The 24,718-nt window shown below is 41.7% G+C and overlaps 1 protein-coding gene across 4 annotated transcripts in view; it reads left to right on the forward strand.

Annotated features, from left to right (window-relative positions):
- The window catches only part of CSRP2 (cysteine and glycine rich protein 2), a 28,097-nt gene that overhangs the window by 2,594 nt on the left and 785 nt on the right, over window positions 1-24,718 (forward strand). For 3 of the 4 annotated variants that reach the window (XM_023509284.1, XM_023509285.1, XM_012801237.1), the window contains exons 2-5: window positions 14,071-14,183; window positions 17,131-17,299; window positions 23,694-23,823; window positions 24,428-24,521. In XM_023509284.1, the coding sequence (XP_023365052.1) occupies window positions 14,072-14,183; window positions 17,131-17,299; window positions 23,694-23,823; window positions 24,428-24,521 (505 nt within the window). In that variant the 5' untranslated portion in view covers window position 14,071. The remainder of the gene's footprint in view (window positions 1-14,070; window positions 14,184-17,130; window positions 17,300-23,693; window positions 23,824-24,427; window positions 24,522-24,718) is intronic. The other variant, XM_023509286.1, reaches the window with a different exon arrangement.

Genomic DNA, 24,718 nt, shown 5'->3' on the forward strand with positions numbered 1-24,718 from the left:
GCAAAGGACATTAGGCTTCTGGCTTTTTCTGTTTACAATCTCATCATGCCAATAGTACTATTGTCTTTGACTAATAAGAACAGACACCATGTAATCTTAGTGCCAAATGACTTTCTACTTCACTATAGGAAAGAAAATTTCACAGTGGTTTCACAGTACTTGTAAAAGAAAACTAAAGGGAGATTTAAATCCTCAGCCAGCACGCAGCTGTGCCAGAAGTTCCTAACCTCAAACGAGCCTGTGCCATAGCTATGGACACAAATACTATATCTGTAATTCTATCAGTGGCTTCGTTTTAGCAAAATGTCAAATTACTTTGAATTTTATTGGTATTTATTTTTAAGTTGAGATGGTAATTTTGTTTTGGTTCCATAGTCATGAGTCATCTTCATGGTCATAAGTCTCATAGTTACGAGTCTGCCTCAGCTCCCCACTCAAAATGGGAATAGTGATACACCTTCCTCAGGTGCTATGAAGATTTAATGAGTTAATATAAACTACTTAACATGAGTGAAGTATAAAGCTTTAGGGAAGCATTTTTAATTATTACCTGCCATGTGGCAGACACTATTCTAAGTGTTTTGAATATATTATTAAATCCTCATTTTTAAAATGACTAACAAATCAAATAAACACTTGTAGAGAAGTCTAGGTCTGTCTCCCTATAAAAACCAGGCAAATGTTAATTTGTTTGAAGAATTAAATGTCTCATACACATATGGGTTGCTGTGGCAGCTGCCCAGGGTTGGGGTTCCCAAGTATAGAGCATGGTTGCATTTGGATTACAATATGGGATTGCCAGGTAATGATCCAGATCTGTGCCAAGGGTTTTGCTGTACTCCAAGTTGAAGATGCAAGTGGTAGCAGGATACAGAATTAGTGACAATGGTGAGGCTGAAGTAGACATAGGAAAGTTTACTAGATAGAAGCAAGGCTTCCCTGAGTAATGAGGTTAGATTTTAGTTAGCAGAGAGGAGTGGTAAACAGTATTTTGGCTGACAGCAGCAGTGTAGGTGTGAGATTGGTACACAGAGGCCACTTACGACTGGTTGGGTGGATGAGGACTGGGTGGAGAGGAATGGTGTCAGGTGCGTATAATTTGATAACTCAAGGAAGATAATTCTCAGGTGATTTGAATGGCTTCAACCCTTCGTGTTCTTTCCAGAAAATCAGATAGAGGTGTTTTGGGGACAGTTTGTGACTCTGGAGTCAGAATGTAACCTGGATTTGCTGCTTTGGAGATCGGTGACCTCAGTGAGTCACTTAACAACTGGACTTGGTGGCCATATTCATGTTGACTAGCGTTCCAGAAGGGAAAGGAAGCTGAGATTTGCGGCTTTGCCAGGTACTTTACAAATGTTATCTCATTAAATCCCTGCACCTGCCTGCGGGATACTTCTCATCCATTCCCCATTTACAGCTGAGGAAGTTGAGACTCAGAGGTTAAGGAACTTGGCCATGATCACAGAGCTGATAACTGACTTACTGACTTTCCAACGTGTCTGTCCGACTCTAAGCCTCACACTCTATTATGCCAGGAATGTCTGAGAGGTGGCACGTGTCCATGGCAGACATTATTAATCACAATACTCTTCAATCAGAACCTGGCCTGAACTTCAGTCTTTCTCAACATAGTTCCAGAAATCCATCAGCGGGTCTGTAGGATGAGGCTGTTTTGCCAAGCCTGTAAAAGTGAATTGTGCAGACTTCTGAAAGCCCTTTCTGCATGTCTGTCGTTGGTTTATTGCTGTTATTCGTCCATGCATTTTTACCACTGAAGTAGAACTCCCAGGAAAACAGGCACCCATTCTTACAACCCTCTTATCCTTTACTCCTAACCTAGTGTACAGAAGTATATATAGCTTATAAAATGTCAAATTCATACATTTATAGGGGAGCTTCATAAACAGTAAAGCATGACACAGTGCTTATCCTCTGCCTCCAACCTAGAATAATTGAGATATATTAGAAATACAATAGAAATAAAGTTAGGAGGTAGCAGAGGGAGGGAGGGAAGTCAGTTGCCTTGATGGGGAGAAATTAGGGGTGTAATGAAGGAATGGATATGAGACAAGTAGGGGCGGGCAAGTACTGATAACAAAGGTTGAACATTGCTAAATACTGATGATAAATGCTATCAGTGCCTACCCCACAAGCATTATGCAAATTATGCATTATTATAGAGTTATTATAGAGTTAAGCAAATTTTCTTAACTCTATAAGGATGGTACTATTATCCTCATTTTATATGTGAGGATGCTACTACGTTCACTCCAAAACCTGTGCTCTTAATTTACCCTTATGCTGAGGTGTCTTAAAGGCCAGGTTAAGGATTTGGCTTCAGCAGGAGTGAATGGTGTAGGATATAGCTGATCACCAAGATGTGAGGAGTCTGTTTTTTTGTTTTTTGATTTAGTGGCATTCACTTCGAAGAGGGAAGAAGACCAGGGTAATTTGGGTAGCAGAAGGAAAAAAATGTTTAGAAGAGGCATTGAGAAAATCTTAGTTTCTAAGCAACTACCACTCTCAAGTCCTGTCATTTCTCAAAATCGTTGTAATTGGGGACAGTGCTACTAATTTACATGTATTTTTCTAATTTATGTTCTTTAACAGGTGACTCCCCCAGGATGTGGCTTAAGAGACTTGTTTTTAATTCGCCCTTTGGGGAAATTGGATGAGAGCCAGGTTCGAGTGTAATAACAAAGCCCTATATATAGTAATAAAATATCAAAGCTTCTGGAAACATTTAGAATCCAGGTTTATAGAGATTCACTCCAGAACAGATAACTGTATGGAAACTGCAGTTTCACATACACCACAAACTGTACGTGGCAACATGCAGACTTGAAATTCACGGATTCGAGTCATTCTGATTCTGAAGTAAGACGATAAACTCAGCTCCAGTGATGTCAGAACAGTCCGTGCCGATATATTGTAGCTCTCAGTTGGTTAGAGAATGAGGTATCTGTACCACAAGATCATTCAGATGTAGATGGCAGTAATTTTCCTCTAGGTATAAATCTTAGGAATTTTGGATGGTGTCTTAGACCTAGGAGAAGCAGCAAGGAGAAGTTGCACTTGGGTATTCAGATATAAATTAAGCCTTTTTTAATCTAATGCAGCAGATAAATCCTCGTGCTATAACTTTCAGACATTGAAAATCAAAGAACAAGATTTTAAAAAAAAAAAAAAATTGCCAGGCAGTGCCTGTGGCTCAAAGGAGTAAGGCCCCATATGCTGGAGGTGGCAGGTTCAAACCCAGCTCCGGCCAAAAACTGCAAAAAAAACAAACCAGACTTTGTCCTATTTTTTGAGATGTGTAAAATGGGATTTTTAAAATTTGCTCTTGCCATTCTGTAAATTGATGCATAGGGTTTGGGAGAGGCACGCAGCCCAGATTGCTCAGTGAGAGCCAGTCTGCTGTGATTATTGGCAGCTTTGGGGAGTAGTACAGCCAAAAGCTGATAAGGAAAATGAAGCTTTGCTTTTTTGTAATCGGCACAGTGATGCCAAGAGTGACAGAAATGGAAGATCACACTTCTTCCTGCCAAATTCAGGAAATATCCATAGGGGTTCAGCCTTAAAGTGTAAATTTGAACTTCATTTCCTAGACAGTCACCACCATAAGTAGAGTAATTGCTATACTTGCAGTACATTTTGATGTCCCAGAAAAGGAAGGTTTGTGAGCCACTAATCAGCTGAGATTTTCTTTCCCCTGTTTGTTCTGTAGCTGTGCATTGGGCAGTAGGTTTCCATACTGGAGTACCGATAGCAGGATGGAGCTGCCCTCTCCATCTCCAAACACAGACGGTTATGGGCTGGTAGCTGCCAAGGCATTCGTTTACCTTGTTTTATCTTTACAGTTTCTCTGTGGGTCCAGAGAACTCTTTTTGTGCACTTACATGGTGAAAAAACTAGGCCCAAGGTCGTGTGGCTATTATATAATGGTACAGTTAACCTGGGTCTGTCTAGCTGAGTCAACCTGCCTACACTTACATTTTTAAATATTTCAGACATTTAGAGAAAAATATAAAGAAAACCCAGCTACCCACTATCAATCTTAAAAAACAAAACAAAACATGAATTCAGCTGAAGCTTTCTGAGGATGCTCTTCCTATTATATCATGTTTCATAGACTACTTAGAAATCCTTAGCAAAGCGCTTAGACTGGATAAAACTTTAAATATGCCAACTAGTGTGGTAACTGGTACAGGGAATGTAGAAATGTGGCCCTCACCTTAGAGGGGCAGAAGCTTATACTACAGTAAGTTGAATGTTGTGGAACTCTGATAGCTATTCCCTGAAAAGCCAACACCTTGACATTGGGCTGGTATAGCATGTACAACAGAAATTAGTTAACTTAGAATAAGTGAATTTAAAGTAACCCTGAATTACACAAAGGGGATAGATCCCTCTTTTTTAGAAAAATGCAGGCTGCTTTTCATTGGCATGGAAGACAATAACAAAGTAGTTGGGTTTTTTAAAATGTATTTTTAAATGTCATTCCAAGACAGCCTCATCGAACCTTACTCTTGATGGAGAGGTGGTTCCTTATTCATCATTTTTCCAGAGTAAGTTTGTGTGAAAATGAAAAATCAAGTTGGTATTAACAGTTCCCTTCTTTCTTTCAAGATATTAAAGGGGTATGAATGTTTTTGCTACACAGATAGCTTTTGAAATGCTTATGTCAGGGTTACAAGTGTGCCCATCACCTGAGTAGTGTTCATTGTGCCTTGAAGGTGGGTTTTTACCTCCTCCTCCCCACTTCTTGATTTTTTCAGTGACTTTTACTTTCTTTTTTTTTTTTTAATTGAATGGTTACTATGTACATTAATGCACTTCTGGGGTACAGTGTGGGGTTTTCACATGCAATCTGACATACTTCTATCAAACTGGTCAAGTGACTTTTACTTTCGTCTGTGTCCCATCAATTAGTTCCAAATTATTAGAGAACTCATGTGGTGATTGTTTTTCCATTCTGGGAGATACTTCACTTACGATTATGGTCTCCAGTTCCATCCAAATTGTGGCAGAAGACATTAATTCATATCTTTTTATGGCTGAGTAGTACTCCAGGGTATATCTGTGTATATACCATATTTTGTTAATCCATTTACAAATTTATGGGCTCTTGAGCTGACTCATCATCATTGAGATTTGTGAGTTGTGCTGCAGTCAGTGTTCAAATGAGGATGTCTTTTTGATAAAGACTTCTTTTCCTTTAGAGTCCCAGAAGTGGGATTGCTGATTGAATGGTAGGTTTACTTTTGGCTCTTTGAGAAATCACACTGTTTTCTATAGCAGTTGTACTGATTTTTTTTTCAGTCCCGCCAACAGTGTACACGCGTTCCTTTCTCTCTACATTCATGCCGGCATCTACCATTTTTTTTGGACTGTTTCATAATAGCCATTTGGTCGGGGCAAGGTGATATCTCATTGTGATTTGAATTTGCATTTTCCTGATGAGTAATATTGAGCATTTTTTTTCATTTTTCTTGTCTGTTGGCTATTTTCTTTGAACAGCTTCCATTCATGCCCACTTTCTTTCTTTCTTTCTTTCTTTATTTAGCTGGGGCTGGGCTGGATTTGAACCCGCCACCTCCGGCATATGGGGCCAGCACACTACCCTTTTGAGCCACAGGCGCTGCCCCCATGCCCACTTTCTTAATGGGGTTGTTTCTTGCTGATTTGAGTTCTTTATAGATTCTGGACACTAGGTCTTTGTCAGTCGTTTGCAAATATTTCTCCCATTATTTAGGATGTATATTTGTCCTATTACCTTTGCTGTACAGGTTTTAAATTTAATCACATCCCATTTATTTTTGTTGTTTCTATAATTGCCATTGGGGTCTTACTCGTAAATTCTTTCCATAGGCCAACCTAGAAGAGTTTTTCTTACATTTTCTTCTAGAATTTTTAGCATTTCATGACTTACATTTAAGTCTTTTATCCATCTTGAATTAATTTTTGTGAGTGAGAGCTAGGGATTCTTTCATATCTCTATCCAATTTTCCAAGCATGTTTGTTGACTAGGACTTTTCTCTAGTATGTTGTCTCCTTTGTTGAAGATTAGTTAGTTGTAGGTAGATGGTTATATATCCGGTTTCTCTTGTTCTGTTCCATTAGTTTGTCTCTATTTTTGTACCATGCTGCCCTGGTTACAATAGCCTTGTTTGAGGGTTTTTATCATGAAAGGGTGCTAGACACTGTCACACTTTTTCTGCATCTATTGAGATGATCATATAGTCTGTTTTTGCTTCTTTTTGGTGAATCTCATTTATTGACTTATATATGTTAAACTATCCTTGCATCCCTGCAATAGAGCCCTCTTGGTCATGGTGGATTTTTTTTTTTTAATGTGCTGTACACAGCTGCTGTACACAAATTTAGTTTGCTAGTATTTTATTGAGGATTTTTTCATCCCTATTCCTAAAGGATATTGGCCTGTAGTTTTGGGGTTTTCTTGTATCTTCTGGCATTAGTATCAAGGTGGTACTGGCCTCACCAATTGCATTAGGGAGGATTCCCTCCTTGACATTGTGGAATACTTTCTGCAGTATGGGTGCCAGCTGTTTGTAGGTTTGGGAAAATTCTGCTATGAATACACCGAGGACTTTTGTTTGGGAAATGTTTTTTATCACTGCTTCAATCGTGTTTGTATTGGTCTATTCAGTGGTTTTATTTCTAAAATTGAGTCTTGGGAGATTGTGTTTCCAGGAATTTGTCCATTTCCTGTTTTCTGTGGGGGGTTTTCATGGTATTCATGGATGGTGTTTTGTAACTCTGTGGTGTCAGTTGTAATCTTTCTCATTGAATTTAGTTGGGTCTTTCCTCCTCTATTCCTGGTTAATCAGTATAATGGGAAATACCGCAGTAGAAATGCCTCAACAATAAAACATTTCAAGAGCCAGCTGATACTTGGGATCCAGTATAAATAACTGTAGTGTCATTTCCTGTTTGGCCTTGGGGGAACTTCCAGTAGACGTCTGTTGCATCTGTGTGCTTTCCAGAACATGGGGATCTTTGGAGGTCAGAGGCAAAGTCCACGTCACTTCTTCCACTCCAAACTCAAGTCACGCAGGCCACTGGACCCGAAGCCTTGTGTCTCAGGTTTTACAGTGAGACTCAAGTTGCATTCAGATTTAAACAATGGAGCACCTGTCTCCATTGGTAAGGTAAGGTAATGTAATAAAAGATTGTACAACTACCAAAAGAAGGTGTGGTAATCTGTTCAGTGTTGCAAGATACAGATCCTGTGTTGGCGCCTTCTCAGTAAGCCTGGTAACTTTGTGGAACCTTGAAGTTTGCTCCTGTCTGCATAAGAGAAGTAGACTTTTTGTAGATTCTGACCGAAAGTTCAGTGATAACAAATAATACTAGTCAGGTGTCTTTGTATGAATTGTTATTTGTTTCAAGGAACAGGAGCTCTGATTCCCAAGGACTTAAAAAGGGAATTTATTGGCTCACCTAAGTGAAGTTCGCAAGATGAGGCCCACTTGAATCAGGGGCTCAAAAGGTCCATACCGTGGGTGGGGAACCTCTTTGTGGGAAGGCTGCATTCATTTAGCTGTAATCTAATACGGCCGCATTCAGGAAACTTCAACTCGATATACTTAAAAGTGCACATTATTTTGTAAAAATCTACTTTCAAAAAATGAAAACTATTTAATTTCAAAATTAATTAACCTTTAAATGTCTTTTTTTGGAAAGCATTTGAATGTTTGTTTGCACCATGGAAGTCTGCAGTTTTGGTTGATCCTTTGGACAAGTATCAGTCATTTGTGACCTGAGGACCCCTCTAGGGAGTAGAATGTTCATTCGCCTAATCAGTGGGTGAAAAGCAAGATAGCGTGTTTCAGGCATGTTGCTGAAGGCATAGGGCTTCTACTGCATTTTTCATATTTTACTCAGATCATTCTTAGCATCAAGCAATGACTTTAAAATGTCATCTACTGAGAGCTCAATTTCACCTGTAGTTCTTTAAGTGCCTTGGTGATATCAACTAGATGATGCTAAAATGCTAATTTGAGTGTGATATCACGACTCTCAAAGTCTGCAAGCCTTTCATTCTATTCTCCAATTAATAGGTCTGTAACAACTGCATAATTCTTCAAACGATTCACATATACCATCCTGCTCATCAGGGACCTTGGCTAACTGGGGAAAATTTTCACCTCAAATTTCCTTTTGAAGAAAGATCTTGAAAAATAACTTGAAATGATTGGAGTTTTTGCCATACATTATATGTAGACTTAGTTTGACGTTGCAAAGAAATATTTAAGTCATTTTGATTTGACATGGTATCACAGAAATGCTATAATCCTTTCAATAGTTGCAAGAAAAATCTTCACTAATTCACATTGCTGATTGTTTTTGATAAAATTTATTTGTTCTCAGAGATAAAATTTTGACTAACACTTGTCCCTACAATAGCCAACACACTTTAGAATAACCAAATCCACACTAAATGCCTCATCTTTCAACCTTAGTGTGTAATGAATCTTACGATGCTGTGTTGCACTTGCACAAAGACAGTTAACAATTCTCATAACCTGTTGCAAAGTGTCACTTGAAGTAGTAGCTGTAGCACAGACATTTTGCTGACGTAAGATACAATGAAACGAGAGCATCTGGATCGATTAACACTTTTTTAATCTGCACAACAAACCCCCATGTGTTCCTGTCATGGAAGGTGCACCATTTGTACACATACTCACTACATTTACCCAATTCAGTCCTACTTCCTGACATTTATTTTGAAAGGTGTTGAAGATTTCTGTTCCCCATGTTCTGTTCACAAAAGTGCCCAAAGGGAGTAGCCCTTGTAACGTTATGACCCAAAGTATAAAACCTGCACCACTTCAGTAGTATCAGGTGATTCATCCAAAGTGAGTGAATAACATATTTTCCTTTTGAAGCATTACATGAAGTTATTCTGTTAAGTTGAAGGCTAATTAATGCTGCTGATCAGTTATGGTTCTCCTTGAAAAAGGCAGCGGTTTGTACTTTGACATGTTACCAGCGTCTAAGCACCCTACAGCATCAGCAATGCAGCATTTCTCAACTTCTGTGCCTCTGAATGGCTTCCCTCTTGTTTCGAGTATATGAGCTACTTTATAAGTTGCTTCAGTGGCATTATTTCCAGGTCTCATTGCTGCTTTGAAAGAGTATCTTTGCTGGGCAGCACCTGTGGCTCAAAGGAGTAGGGTACAGGCCCTGTATACCAGAGGTGGCAGGTTCAAACCTGGCCCCGGCCAAAAACTGCAAAAACAAAACAACAAAAAAACTTTTGCTTTTCACCTTTTAATCTCTAAAATATGACCTTTCACACCTCTCCCTCTAAAATATTTGTGGTCCTCATGAGCTAATCAGCATTGAATTTCTTTAATGTTAATATTGCAGTATCATAAAGCCAGCAAATCATCTTATCTTTAGCAGAAACAAGATAATATTGTAATTCTAAATCCTCATTAAAAAATCTGTTTTCTGGCTCAGTGCCTGTAGCACAGTGGTTATGGCATCAGCCATATGCACCAAGGCTGGCAGGTTCAAACTCAGCCTGGACCTGCTAAACAACAATGACAACTGTAACAAAAAACAGCCAGGCGTTGTGGCAGGTACTTGTAATCCCAGCTACTTGGGAAGCGATTCTCTGGCCTTCAGCCTAAGCCCAAGAGTTTGACGTTGCTGTGAGCTGTGACATCATGGCACTCAACTGAGGGCGACATAATGAGACTCTGTCTCCCCCTCCACCCCCCAAAAATCTGTTTTCTTTCTTCAGCATTCTCTTGGTCTTTGACATGATGGGTTGTTAAGGAGACAGAATTGAAAAATACTATTGAGCTGTGCAATAAATTCCACTTCAAACAGGAACACAGCACACCACTGTCAACAGCTGACACCAGACTGGCATACTCTGCCCCATAAACTCTCACCAATCAGCCTCATGTGGTGGTGGCACCAGTCAGGTGGGGAAAGTTAGAAGTAGACTGATCATAGCAGCCGTCAATTTAGCCCTTATGGCTTACTAGTGCTCTAATTCTGCCAGTCAGAGAGGATTATTTCATTGACATTTTATTCTTTGGCATTTTAACTATGTTCATTTAAAAACTAAAAATACAAAAGGTAAACGAAATGCATTAATAAAAATGAAAGGATTTGTTCTGTAAAATTTGGAGTTAGCCAGAAGGCTGCACATGAGCAGCTACACTGCCATGTGTGGCCATAAGGCGGCAGATCCCCCTCAGATTCTAAACTGTCCTTTTTGTTCTGTGCTGGCTTTATTCTCAGGTTCTTTCCCTTTAGTGGCCAGACAGCTGCTAGCACCCCTAGCCCTGTATTCACACAGTGCTAACCAAAGCTCTGGGTTTAACTTTCACAGAATTGAACTGGGTCATCTCTTAACCAATAACTCTGGCAGGACGGGGGAATACAGCAATCTGACTGGCTGTGACTGAGTCACATGCCCAACTCTAGTGGTTGCTGTGGTTTAAATGTTTTTGTCCCCTCCAAAACTGATGTGGAAGTTTATTCCCCAATGTGACAGTGTTGGACGTGGGCCCTCATGGGAGTGCTTAGGGCATGAGGGCTCTCCCCTACAGTAAAAAGGGCTTATGACCAGAACGTGCTGTGATAGGTATGGACAGACAGTTAAGACTATTCTGGTGAGGTCTCAGATGGAAATGAGGAACCCAGGTATTGGCCTTTCTGGTGGAAGGGCCATCCTTGTTACAAAATGGCAAAGACCTTGGCTGAATTGTGGGGCTTTGTGGAAGGCAGAAGTGAAGAGCAACACACAGGGGTACGTGGCAGAAGCAGCAGCTAAGCATTCAAGGTGCTGCCTAGCTTCTCTCAGCTCCTTATAGTAAAACATGAGAAGAGAGAAGGATTTAAAGACAGAATTTATAATTAAAAAGGTAGCAGAATGTAAAGCTTTGAAAAATTTCTGCCCGGCCATATAAAGAATAAAAAAGCATGTTTAGGAAAGAGAACCAGAGTATGGCCAAGCACCCTTATGATAAGGTAGTATGGGGAGAAGGAAGCCAGGGTGTGCTCATCGAGGCTCATGACCCCACAGACATTTCAGAGATCTTCAAGGCTGCCCCTTCACAGGCCCACAGGGCAGAAGGGTTTTGAGAGAAGGGCACAGGCTGCTCGTGGGGCTGTGGAGCTCACTGCTGTATTCCAGCCTCGCACTCCTTGGCCACCTCACCTGTGGCTGGGGCAGGCCCAGGTGTGACTCAAGTTGTCTCTTTGGAGGACACAAGCAGTGAGCTAATTCTTCATCATGTGCTAATTCTTTATCATGTGCTAATTCTGCAGGTGCACAGATGGCACAGGCTGTGGAGACATGGCTTCCTCCACCCAGATTTCAAAGGATAGCTCAGAGCCTCTGGGCCCAGGCAGAGACTTGCCATAGAGGTGGGGCCGCCATAGAGAGCCCTCACTAGGACAATCCTTAATGGAGCCATGTAGCAGGGCTGCCCTCAAAGCCCACCACTGTGCAGCTCCTGACTCTAGCCTGTGAGAGCACCCTGGCAGCACCTAGCAAGGGGGTGAGTAGGGGCCCCCTGGATCCTTGAAGTTCGACCCTACCCAAGTGTGCCCAGGCTGGAAGATGAGGCGGCAAGGAAGTTTACTTTCAAGCCTCAGCGTCTAATGTTGTTTGGCCTGTTGGGTGTTGGGCTGAGTTGGGACTGGTTATCCCTTTCATCTTACCTGTTTCTCCCATTTGAAATAGGAATATGTATCTTCTGGCTGTCTCACCATGACATTTTGGAAGGATATAACTACTTAAATTTCACAGGCTTACAGTTGCAAGGAAATCTGTCTCAGGCTGAACTTTGAGTCTCACCCATATATGATTAGGTGAGACTATGGATTTTAGACTTTTTGAGTTGGTGCTGGACTGAGTTAGGATTTGGGGGGCTGTTGGGAATGAATGTATTTTGAGCATGAGGATGACAAACTTTGTGGTGCTAGGGGCAGAATGCTACGGTTTGAATTTGTCTCCCGAAGTCCACATATTGGAAACTTAATTCCCAGTGCAATAGTGGTGGGAGGTGAGGCTGAATGGGAGGTGCCTAGATCATGAAGGAACGGCCCTCAGGAATGGATTAAGGCCACTGTCAAAAAGGCAAGAGTAGGTTCACTGTCTTCTGCCACACGAGGAACATCTCTGGAGAGGATGCAGCCTTCAAAGCCCCATCTTCTGAGTGGAGACTGGGTCCTCACGAGACACCAAACCTATGTGCCTTGACCTTGGACTTCTCAGCCAGCAGAACTATAAGAAATTACTGTCCTTCATAAATTACCCAGTTGCAGGTATTCTGTTAAAGCAGCACAAAATAGACTCGATGAGTAGAGTCAATACCACCATCTAAACTAGGGCTTTTCACTGTCTGTGTAAAGGGCTGTTATGTTTGTTTTATCCCAATTTGCAAGTACAGATTAGTCTTTGACTCTGCTCAACAAGATGAGTGCATTGATCATTCTTGGCACTTGTGACATAAGAGTATATGGATTTTTGTCTTGAATTGATAGTAAGCATAGTGGACCATTGCCAGAGGACCACATTTTAACTTGGTTCTCTAAACCATGTGGACCAAGAAAGAGATGGTTGCTTCCTTGGGAGAAAATCTGAGGAAGGGGCTAAGAGAAATACTGTGAACTGGAAAGACACCCACCATCATGCTACCACCATGATTACATCTACAGATCTTTCTTTTGGAAAGGCCTCAGCCTAGTGTTCAGGAAATTGTTGGGTTCTGGATCATTTTAGTGGGTAAGATAGGAATTTACCACACACACCCCCTTTTTGTTTTAGAGATTGCCAGTTCTTCCGTCTTTTCTGCTAAGAAGCACTCCCTTGCCCTTTCTCTAACCAGGTTTGGTTAGTATTGAGGTCTCAGCTTTCTTACTCAGCTATTTCTGAGAGAGGCAAACAGCTCATCTGAGGAGACAAAAGGCCTACAGGTACCACCGCACACAAGGCCAGTGGGGAGAGGAATGATTCTGCTGTGTTTTTCTGTGTTTTACCACTCAGGGCAAGCAGACATAACTGCCTCCTTAGGAGAACGACTTTCTGTCTTGGTTAGGGCACTTGGGGAAGCTGCTTGTTCAAAACTAGGCATTTAAAACTGTGTGCAGGCAGACCGATTTGTCAAGAAGGGTGATGGGAAAATTCAGCGCTACGTGTCAGGGCGATAGCCTAGAATTTAACCTTCCAGCTTGCCTACCATGTCAGGCCATGTTGTTCAGAGTTATTCCTATGTGCTCAGCCCAGCTTCACATTGCTGGGAAGGGAACTTGGTAGCAGATTCTGCCTGGACTGACAGACCTGTTGAAGAGGGGAAACCAACTGTTGGCTGGACGAGGGGGCCCTGGGATCACTGAAGCATGGAAGCTAAATCAGAGCCATCTGGATGCACGTTTGTTGTGGTTACAGCAAGGCCCCATCCGTGCAGTTGTACTAGTCACAGACACAACTATTTATGCTGTAATTGTGGTAACTCTAGCACACAAATTTAAAACTTCTGTTCTTTCGGGGCAACACGCTGTCTTCTTCCCTAGAAAGTATGTCACAGCTTGTGTATGTTAGATGTTAAGAATTTAGTATTGTTACAATGAATTAAGCATGTCATAAAAACCTCTCCACCCAAGTGTAAGGTCTTCAGCCGAGTTTTTTAAAAATGTTCCTTAGAGACTGGGGGTGTTAGGGAGGGGGCAAGTTTGCCTTTCCTCTCCCACACTTTTCGCTTAACTCCTGTGGATCCCAGTGGCACAGTTTGTCTTGTGACCGGTGACCTGTACTGTTCTGCTGAATGCAGGTCCTTTGTCTTGCAGGAAAAAAGAATCTAGTGCATGACAAGCCAGAAGTCTCACAATGAAAGAGCTGTAATTTGGGAGAAGGGATGAGGTTATTTTGGAGGAACGCAGGCCTTTGAAAGATGTGGTTGGAGCGGTTCATCAAGAAACAAACTCTGCAGCTGTCCCTGGGTTTAAATAGCCCTCTAGGGAGCTGTAAGACCAGCACGGGGACATTCTCTAACAAATCCTTTATTTCTGCAGAATGCCTGTCTGGGGAGGTGGAAACAAGTGTGGGGCCTGCGGGAGCACCGTGTACCACGCCGAGGAGGCCCAGTGCGATGGCCGCAGCTTCCACCGCTGCTGCTTTCTGTGCAGTAAGTAGCTCCCTGCGCTCAGCTGCAGTTCACCCATTCCAAGAAAAATCGAGGTTTTTCTAGCAAAGATCACATTAGAAGCATGAGTGGATTTTACCTGTCTCTGCTGTGACACTGTTCTGAGCCCAGCGGCAAGGCCAGGAGGGGTGGCCCTGGACACTTGGCCTCCCTGTGTCCCCACAGCCTTGGCCTTGGTTTGCCTTTTGCTTTTCCTTGGTACTACGTCTGTCCCCCTGGGTCACTGAGCGTTCATGGAGTCTGGCCTGCAGCACTCTTCCTGGCACACGTCGATCTTGGTGCCAATTTTCAGACAGAGGAATCTCTGCTCCTCCATCTCCAGCTCTCTTTCTGGCTGGGCTCCTTCTCTTGGAAAACATCCTGCTTAATTCTTACCACACTGACAACTAAAATTCAGGTATTTAGAACCTTAAATTCTGTTTTTTCTGGTAGTAAATGTTCAGAGTTACTCCTGGTACTCTAAATTTGAAGGAAAGGAGCATAGGATACGAAAATTCTCTCGAGGCAAATTAGGAATTGTTTACTGATGGGAGATCATCAGTGTCTGGTGTAGACAGGGAGTGAGAGATCAAACAGGCGCCTTGTGCTCTGAAAGACGGTACCTACCTGAGGCTGAGAGAGACAGAGGCCCTACCTGAGGCCGAGAGAGACCGAGGCCCACCACCACGAATTCCCTCTGACAACTTTGTGTTCAGTTTTGAAACAGGAGGAGCAGCTTAAGAAAGGTCATTAGTCATCTTTGGATTCAAATGACAGAGTTTTCTTTTTTAAAGGATTTATCACATCAGAGGAACTGACCCGTACATGCAGATGTTTGCCTTTTCTGGAGTATTTATTATACAGTGAAAACTGCAAGAATCCAGGGTAAAAATTCGGTTATAGTATAAGAAAAACTCCTCAGAAAAATCTCTGACATTTGAATCATTCTTTTCCTTGTAGGAATCAGCACTCAAGGTGTCTGGACCCCTTCTATAGGGTGACTGTTAGAAAAACTGCGGTGGGTGCCTGTAATACCAGCTACCTAGAAGGCTAGAGGATCTCTGAGCCCGAGAGTTTGAGGTTGCTGTAAGCGATGACCCCACCACACTCTATCCAGGGCAACAGAGTGAAACTCTGGCTCAAAAATAATAAATTCCCAGTACTCTGGGAGGCTGAGGCTGATGTATCACTTGAACTCATGAGTTCGAGACCAGCCTGAGCAAGAATGAGACCCCCATCTCTAAAAAATAGCCGGGCATTGTGGCAGGCGCTTATAGTCCCAGCTACTTGGGAGGCTGAGGCAAGAGAATCACTTAAGCCCAGGAGTTGGAGGTTGCTGGGAGCTATGATGCCACAGTTCTCTACCCAAGTTACAAAGTGAAACTCTGACTCAAAAAAAAAAAATTAGTGTAACTGTTTCACAGACAACAGAACATTATAGTTATAAAAAATAGAAATACTACATATGAATGTTTGCTGTCTATGCCTCCTGGTAGCCACTGTTCCTTAAAAGATTTGGTTTAACTTTTACTTTTTAGAAGTTACTGGGGTTTTCTAAGTCTTCTATTTTTAGCAGGTTTATAACCAAGAAAGTATGCAAACAGAGAAAATGCAAGTACTTCAGAAATAGCTCAGTTTTATCTAAGTTAAACCATGATGTCTGTGCCATAATAAAGTCAGTGTTTTCAAAACGTCATGTCATTTTTACGAAGTCTTCCTAATATTTGTCTCTGCTGACTAAAGCTTTGTAAGGAAAGAATTCCGAGTAGTCTGCAGAGGAGGACAGATATGAGGACAGGGACGAGAGGAGTACTGACACAGTAAACTGTTATGTACATAAACTTGGTTGGTTAATACAGGTTATTTTCAAAATAGTTTTTAATATTCTGCATATGGAGGGCATTTGTCCTTCAGCAGTGAGTATTTTTAGGTTAATGGTATTTTTAGGCAAATGTATTTCAGCACTTGAGCCTCAACAGGTGGGTTCCAGAATGGCTGTCACTTTATTCTCCCACAGAAGACCCTAGAACCTTCCCAGCTCATCTTCCTGGCTTCTCTTTCCATCTGTCCTCCTTCCCTTCCCCCTTTCTCCCTCTCCTTAAATAAGGGCGGGAGGGTGTCCTCTTTCCAACTTTTCTCATCTTTGATTTCTGGCTACAGACTGAGCTACCAGTGGGTTCCCTAACAATTTATATTTTTTTTCACAAGCTTAATTGAAGTTTTAGAAAGTGAAATAATGTCTGGATAAGACCTGATACATTTGGCAGTTGTATGAAGTGGGATATGTGGAAATACCTTGTGGCAAGAAATCCATCAAGAATGTCTTTTCCTCTGGGAGGGAAGGAAACGAATGTGGACTTTAAACCACTTGAGGTATCCAGACATGCTTCTGCTGCTGGAGAAGCTGGTGGGAGCCGAATGAAGGATACTCCTCCCACTTCTAGACAAGTGATGACAATGAGAATTCGGATTTAAGGCTGTTTTTAATCCCGGGGGGTGCTTTTGGGGGAAGATGTACTAGACTAGCAGCTTCTCCAAGCCACTGAGCTACCCTTGGTTCTATGTTAGGTTGGGATTTAACATTACATGGTGCGGAGAGGCTGAAAATTAGGAAGGAGCGTTGTGAGCAAGGCTATTGTTCCTGTAATTCTAGCCATCTCAGACACAGGCAAATCATTGAAAGTTTGAGGCTTCTGGATGTTAATAATCAAATATATTTCTTAAGTCTCAACTATCATATCCTCTGAGGAAAGCGAATAACCCCCAAATGCAGTGGATCAGTCCAGATGCGGCTGCGCGTGGCTTTTGGGAAACCACAGGATTAAGTAGGAATGGGAGACGGTCCTTTATCATGCGTAGACCATGTGTCTGTGCCACCAGTTCTGAGGAAAAAGGCAACTCTGATCAAGTTTAAAGTCTAACTTTTCCTCCTCCCGTCCACCCCCTCCAGTGGTTTGCAGGAAAAACTTAGACAGCACAACAGTAGCAATTCATGATGAAGAAATCTACTGCAAATCCTGCTATGGGAAGAAGTATGGGCCAAAAGGCTATGGTTACGGCCAGGGCGCTGGCACGCTCAACATGGACCGTGGGGAGAGGCTCGGCATCAAGCCAGAGAGGTGAGCCCGGAGACTGTCACCTTCAGAAGTGAGTTGGGACACCTCATGCTGCGTGGTGCACTGGAACCGGCGAGTTCCCAGATTTTAAACTAAGCAAATACAGTGTGAACTAATGACTGGTCTTCATTTCAAAGTTCACCCTTTTAAATCTCACAGATTTCTTATTTCCGTGTGTCTCTGGGAGTCATGTTTGTAAAAGCTGTTTATTTAAAAAACCTTCCATTGCATAGCACTTTGGAGACTAGATAATTATGAAATTAAAGGATAGAGAAATGTATCATCTGAATCCTGAGAGGTGTTTCTCATGTATAGTTAAGCAGTGAAAATTTCTCAGTCTTTCTATGTAAGAATTTTTCCTCATCAAGAAATTTTCTCTAACTTAGAGACTTACTTAGTCCAGGCACAGTGGCTTATACCTATAATCCCAGCACTTGGGAGGCTGAGGCAGGGGATTGCTTAAGCTCAGGAGTTCAAGACAAGCCTGAAAAATGTAGCAAGATTTGCTCTCTAAAAATTGAAATGATTTCCTGTTTTGGATTCTTTGAGAGACTAGCGCTAAACTCTAAGGGCCTTAGTACCAAAGTATCAAGGTGCTGTTAAGTTCACTTAGTATTTCATACTCAGGCTAAATTCATTTGGAATTTCCTTTTAACTCCTACCTTTAACCTATTAATTTCCCTATTTGAGCTTTAGATTTTTCACATCTACTTTATATTTAAGAGGCCAAAGTTGGTATAATACTCCAATAAAATGGCCTTGCTTTGGATAAAACCATAATTATGCCAGGCTTTAGCCAATGGTAACAAATGTTAACTCATGTAGTTCTCACAACGTTCTGTCTTAAGAACAAACTGAGACAGTAAGAATTAAGTAACTTGCCTAAGTCTTATTGCTTAAAGCACATGATATGAAACGTGATGCTTGACTTGGCTGAAATAGTAATTACGATAGACCGAGTGCCCACTGTCTGCTGAACATCTATCTTCCGTGTAATCCAGACAATAACTCCCAAGGGTAGATATTTTAGATGAGTTAGATCTTAGATGAGTTAGATCAAGTGAGGGATCTGAACCAGTGTCCTCTTGGTCCTAAAACCTATGTTCTTTCCCCTGCATTAAACCTCACCTCTCTGTTCTTTGGGCTTCTCCCAACCTCAGAGTTTGTGGGCCATGTGCCTTGTATACACCATTTGTGCAAGGGCCAACTCATTCATGACTGCAGGTTACCATGCACAGGAGCCCAGCTTGCTTTATTGTCTGTGTTAAAATTTATTTTACTTGTTCTGCTCTCCTGTTACCACTTGTTAAATCTGTTGTTTCTGAAGATTTGATTGCAAACTTTTCAAAATATGTATTACCTATTCACCATCCCTCAATCCAAACCAAATTTATCCATGACCCTAAAAGTTAGTGATTGTGGCAAGAGATTTATAGTCAAAGACCTGTGGATGCGTTTCCCTTTCTCCAATAATGGGCCAGCTCTCTCTCTCTCTGTGCCACTTTCTTAATATGTAACCATGCCCATTCCCCTGTTTAGCCTGGCCACATGATATTCATCCTTCAGGACCTCCTTGCCCAAGAAGCTTTTATTTTTTTTAAGAGACAGGGTCTGTCTTTATTGCCCAGGCTTGTTTTGAACTCCTATTCTCAAGCAATCCTCTCGCCTCAGCCTCTCAAAGTGCTGGAATTGCAGGTGTGAGTCAGTATCCCATCAAAAATAATTTAAAAAATAATAAAGGCAGTGCTTGGTGCTATGGCTCACCCATAATCCCAGCATTTGGGAGTCCAAGGCAGGAGGATTGCTTCAGACCATGAGTTTGAGACCAGCCTGATCAAGAGTGAGATCCTATCTCTAAAATAATTAGAAAAACTAGCAGGGCATGGTGGTGCATGCCTGTAGTCCCAGCTACTCGGGAGACTGAGGAGCCCGAGAGTTTGAGGTTGTAGTGAGCTCCAAGATTGGACAATAAAGTTTACGAACTCATAGTAGAAAAAGTACTACAGATTTCATTGCTGAATATCACTATTGTCACGTTCAAAGTACCCCACCTTGGGAAGCTATGCACCAATGCTAGTGCCTTGCCCACCCTTCAAAGCCCTTTTTTGTAGGATAAAGCTGGTATGGCAACAGCTCTTGATGGCCATTCCAGAAAGAGTTCCAAAATTGCTTTGTATGCAATAGGTATACATTGTAGAATGGTTAAATTGGGCTGATTAACAAATGGCTTACCTCACATAATTATCACTTAGGTGGTGAAAAATATCTACTCTTCTAGCATTTTTCAAGAATATCATCATTACTGACTGTAGTCCTCGTGCTATACAATAGATCATTTGACTGACTTTTCCTATCTAATTACACATCCTTTGAGCCCTCTCCCCTGACCACCTCAGTTTCTGGTAACAACCATTTTACTACTACTTTGAGATCAACTTTAGATTCCATGTAGGGGAAAGATCGTGCGGCGTTTGCGGGCCTGGCTCATTTCACTTAACGTGAAATCAACGTGGTTCATCTGTGTTGCAGAAAGCGACAGATTTCATTCTCTTCTGGCTGAGTAGTATTCCATTGTGTATATGCAGCACATTTTCTTTATCCACTCACCTGCTGATGGACCCTTAGGTTGATTCCATGTCTCGGCTACTGTGATTGCTGTAGTGGGCAGGGGAATACAAATACCTCTTCAACATGATTTTAGTTTTGGATGGATATATATTCACACACAGTTATGGGATTGCTGGATCATACAGTAGTCCTATTTTTAACTTTTTGAGGACCCTCCATACTGTTTCCATAGTGGCTATGCTAATTTATATTCTTAGAGTGTGCAAGGTTCCTTTTTCTCCACGTCCTCACCAACATTTGTTACCCTTCTTTCTGATTAATGGTCCTTCTAACAGGAGGTGATATTTCATTTTGGTTTTGATGTGCATTTCCCTGATAAGTGACACTGAGCATTTTTTCATATACCTGTTCCTCATTGTATGTCTTTAATATTTAAGTCTGTTGCCCATTTTTAATTGGCATATTTGCTTTCTTGCTGTTGAACTGAATTCCCTGTATATTTTGGTTATTAGCCCCTTATCAGAAGTATAATTTATACATATTCTCTCATCCTATAGTCTCTTTACTGTTTTCCATTCATGTGTAAACATTTTTTAGTTTGCTCTAATCGCATTTGTCTGTCATTGCTTTTGTGATTTTTTTTTTTTTCTTTCTTTCTTTCTAAAAAAAATCATTGCCCAGACTAAGAAGCCTTTCTTAATGACTGAGCACCCATGGTCTGGACTGCCCCTGTGGCATGTGGTAATTGTAACCGTCATGGAGACTGAACATCTTCACAGGATCTCCCGGAGAGGCAGCATTCTGGGAAATTTATTTCCATCGAGGCCAACATGCATTTTCAGTTCAGGCTCACAAATTCACTAAGCCTCTAGTCATTCAGCAAGTTATTTAGCACCAAGCCTCCAGTTCTTCCGTAGTCCGAGGTGACAATTATCCTGTGAAGTTCTTAGAAGGCAGATGGGGGATGTTCTGTGGAAAGTTCTTATTAATGTGGTGATTGGCAGATTTGGAAAATCTTCTTGGGACTCTTAACTGCAGGTGCTGGATATTATCGATAACAAGCTTTTACAGATCAGTTTCAACTAGAATTTCTAGTGGCCGTAACTATGATCGAAAAAAATGCTGTATATTAAACAACTTAGGAGGAAGTGCAGAAAATTGTTAATTAACTCTTGAAAGGAGATACAATAGAGATGAAAATATTAAAGATGCATGTCAAATGACTGAATTGTTTTATGAAAAGGCAGCATTTCTAAATTAACATTTTGATTTTAAACATTTATACAACTTTAATAATATGGTAAATGAGGGCATAGAGTAGGAAAAGTGACAAGATCAGATTTTAGGTGATTTTTTTTTTTAATGCAGTTTTTAGTCAGGGCTGGGTTTGAACCCACCACCTCCAGCATATGGGGCCAGCGCCCTACTTCTTTGAGCCACAGGCGCGACCCTAGGTGATTTTTTTTTTTTTTAATGTTCTTAAAGTACCCTAGTTCCACGTAGCATATATTTCATTTTAAACGTCACTAACCAGTAAGGGGAGAGTGTCAGGGACGTTCGAAAAGAAACCATCCCTGCCCAACCCTCCATTGGTATGTGACTGTTAAATCAGGCTGTCACCTGAACATAGCTGGAAGACATTTTAAAGTTTCCATCCTTCGTCTGACATTAAATTCAACAGGAGCAAGCCCATCATGGTCTCCACTGCAACTAGAGTTTCACAGCCCCGTAACTCAGAGGTAAAGAACTTAAATTTACAACTGGTTAATTACTAAAAATGAAAACATTTCCGTTTACCTGGGTGTTGCTGAGTCCCCAAGTCACTTCTGGCTGGTCCCTTCTTCATCTTCCATTCTTAGCATTGGAACATTCAAGCTTAGTCCTTGGACCTTCTCCTTACTTATGTACACTCTTGGGAACACATCTCGCCTCAAAGTCTGTCTGCTCTTGCTTTTCAAATTTCCGTTTTACCTGAACCCCAGACGCATAGATCCAACTGCCTACTGGTTCTCTCCCCTTGGAATGTCCAGCCAGCTTCCTAAACTTACACATCCAAACCTGAGCTGCTGATCCCTCCTCAGACCGCTCCACCCGCCGTCACCCCCTTCTCAGCAACAGCAGCTCCAATCTAGTACTCAGAATGAAATTTTTGGTCATTCTTTCTCTCTCATCTTATAGCCAATCAAGTCTGAAAGATTGGATTCATCAGCAAATCTTTACACCTATCTAGAATCCAAAGTAGTCTAAGTGAATATAATTTTGGGGGTTTCTAACAGACTTCTAACTGATCGCCAGGGCTTATGCTTCTGTCTCTGGCTCTCCTTCAGTCTTGTCTCAACAAAGCGATAGAGTGATCTTGGTAGGGCCGGTCACCGTGGCTTATGGCTATAGTGTAGCACTCTGGAAGGTTGAAGCAGATGGAGCCTGAGTTTAGCAGTTCAAGACCAGTCTGAGCAAGAGCAAGACCTCCATCTCTAAAAATAGCAGGGGGGGTGTGGTGGGTGCCTATAGTCCCACCTACTTGGGAGGCTGAAGTAAGAGGATCGCCTGAGCCCAAGAGTGTGAGGTTGCTGTGAGCTGTGATAGGACAGCACTCTAAAGAGGGTGACAAAGTGAGACTGTCTCCAAAAAAAAAAAAAGTCATCTTGCTAATACCTACCTAGCTCAATTCTTACCATTTTACTTCTCAAAACCTTTGAATAGCTTCCCATTTTCCTCGCAGAAGAAGCCAAAGTCTTTGCAATGGTCTTCAGAGCCTAGGCCACCCCTGTCCCTGTTCCTAGTTGACCTGACCACATACTACTCCCCCTTACTCCCTTCCACTGAAGTCTCAGTTTGTCCAGGACTGGAGAACTTTGTTTTCCCAGTAGGAAAAATTGACACCTAACCTGCCACTTGCTGAGTGCTATTGATAAGCTCAACAAATTTATAAGATTCTAGAAGGGATTTTAAGTCTTCTCAAAGCCCAGTAGGTGTTCTGTATGTAGTAGGTATATTTATTCAATGGAACATAATTCCTACTAAGAGTGAGAAATATGGTTTAATCTGGTGACCTATAGTGATAAAAATGCCACCCTCTGGAGAAAAAGTAAATAGAACACATAGGAATAGGAAAATTTTCTGAAATATTTTCCCATGAAGAAAGTATTTTATTCACATTTTCCTCTTTGACATTATAGGGAATTAATCTATAAAACATGCTTAATTTTCTCAGTTACAGACTATGTAAGCCAACTGACCTATTTAAAAGCTAGATGTGATTAATATGAATCTGGAGTAAAACATGTGCTCTGGTAGGTTTTTATAAGCATAACAATTACTTATTAGAGAGGCTAGTGCTGGGAATAAAATTCTTTTCAAACTTAAGAGGGACAGATATGGGCAGTGCCTGTGGCTCAGTGAGTAGGGTGCTGGGCCCATATACCAAGGGTGGCGGGTTCGAACCTGGCCCCAGCCAAACTGCAACAAAAAAATAGCTGGACGTTGTGGCAGGTGCCTGTAGTCCCAGCTACTCAGGAGGCTGAGGCAGGAGAATCACCTAAGCCCAGGAGTTGGAGGTTGCTATGAGCTGTAACTCTACGGCACTCTACCGAGGGCGACAATATGGACTCTGTCTCTTAAAAAAAAAAAAAAAGGCAGGTCCCAAACTTAAATTTGTAAATTAAGACAAAATAACTGGCACCTGAAATTAATTTCTTCTTTCCTCTATACGGGCCTGCAAAGGACTCTGGCCTGACACACAGCAGTGGTTAAGTCCTAGAGTCTAGTCGTTCCTGCCTTGTTGTTTTACAAGTGCCTTGCCTGATTTTTATTTTTTTCTTTTCACAAGTGTTCAACCTCACAGGCCTACAACAAATCCAAACACTTCTAAATTTGCTCAGAAATACGGAGGTGCTGAGAAGTGTTCCCGATGTGGGGACTCTGTATACGCTGCCGAGAAGATCATTGGCGCTGGGAAGGTAAAGTGGGCAGCTCCTCTCTCCTTTCTCCCCCAGTCTTGGCCACATTCACTCAGGTGCTGTCTTGTAAATGCCTGGTATGAAACTTTTAAATGAATTTCCATCAGACTCTTAATTTCTTAAAGTGATGTCCTTATTTAGCAGATCACTTTTATGTATAAAAGAAACTGTTTTCTTAGGGGGCCATTCCTGAACATTAAAAGGCCAGACTTTTTTTTAAAAAAACAAAACAAAACCCAAAACCTAGAAGCTGCCCTTTAAGTAACTAGTCAGGACTGTTGGTGCTCATTGGGTACATGGATTTGGAAAAGTTGCCCCTTAACCTCTTTGAGCTGCAGTGTTCTCAGCCAGAAAGGAGGCAGTCTTGAAAGGAGCAGACAGGCTTGCAGCAAGGGCTGAGACTGCTCTTAGGGAAACGGCCCTTGTGTAGATGACCAAGAGTGTTAACAGTGAGTTAGTGAGGAGGGCCGGTTTCCGGTGTCTAGTTGGAGTTGAACCACACAAGGCAAGCCTGCTTTGCAGTGATCTTCCTGACCCACTTCTGGCCACACCTCTAACCATACTTCAGGCTTCTCAGAGGCACTAACACATTCCTCTCTTCTAGCCCTGGCATAAAAATTGCTTTCGATGTGCCAAGTGTGGGAAGAGTCTTGAATCAACAACTTTGACTGAAAAAGAAGGTGAAATCTATTGTAAAGGTAAAATTAATGTATTGCTATCTATATGAATATCCTACACTGCTTTTTGTGTAATAAAATGTCACCACCATAAAAAAAAAAAACAAGTTACAGCTTGGCGCCTGTGGCTCAAGTGGCTAAGGCGCCAGCCACATACGCCTAAGGTGGTGGGTTCAAATCCATCCCGGGCCTGCCAAGCAACAATGATGGCTGCAACC

The sequence above is a fragment of the Otolemur garnettii genome, unplaced genomic scaffold (genome assembly GCF_000181295.1).
Source record: "Otolemur garnettii isolate 467f Iridium unplaced genomic scaffold, OtoGar3 scaffold00007, whole genome shotgun sequence".
In the NCBI taxonomy this organism is placed as follows: Eukaryota; Metazoa; Chordata; class Mammalia; order Primates; family Galagidae; genus Otolemur; species Otolemur garnettii.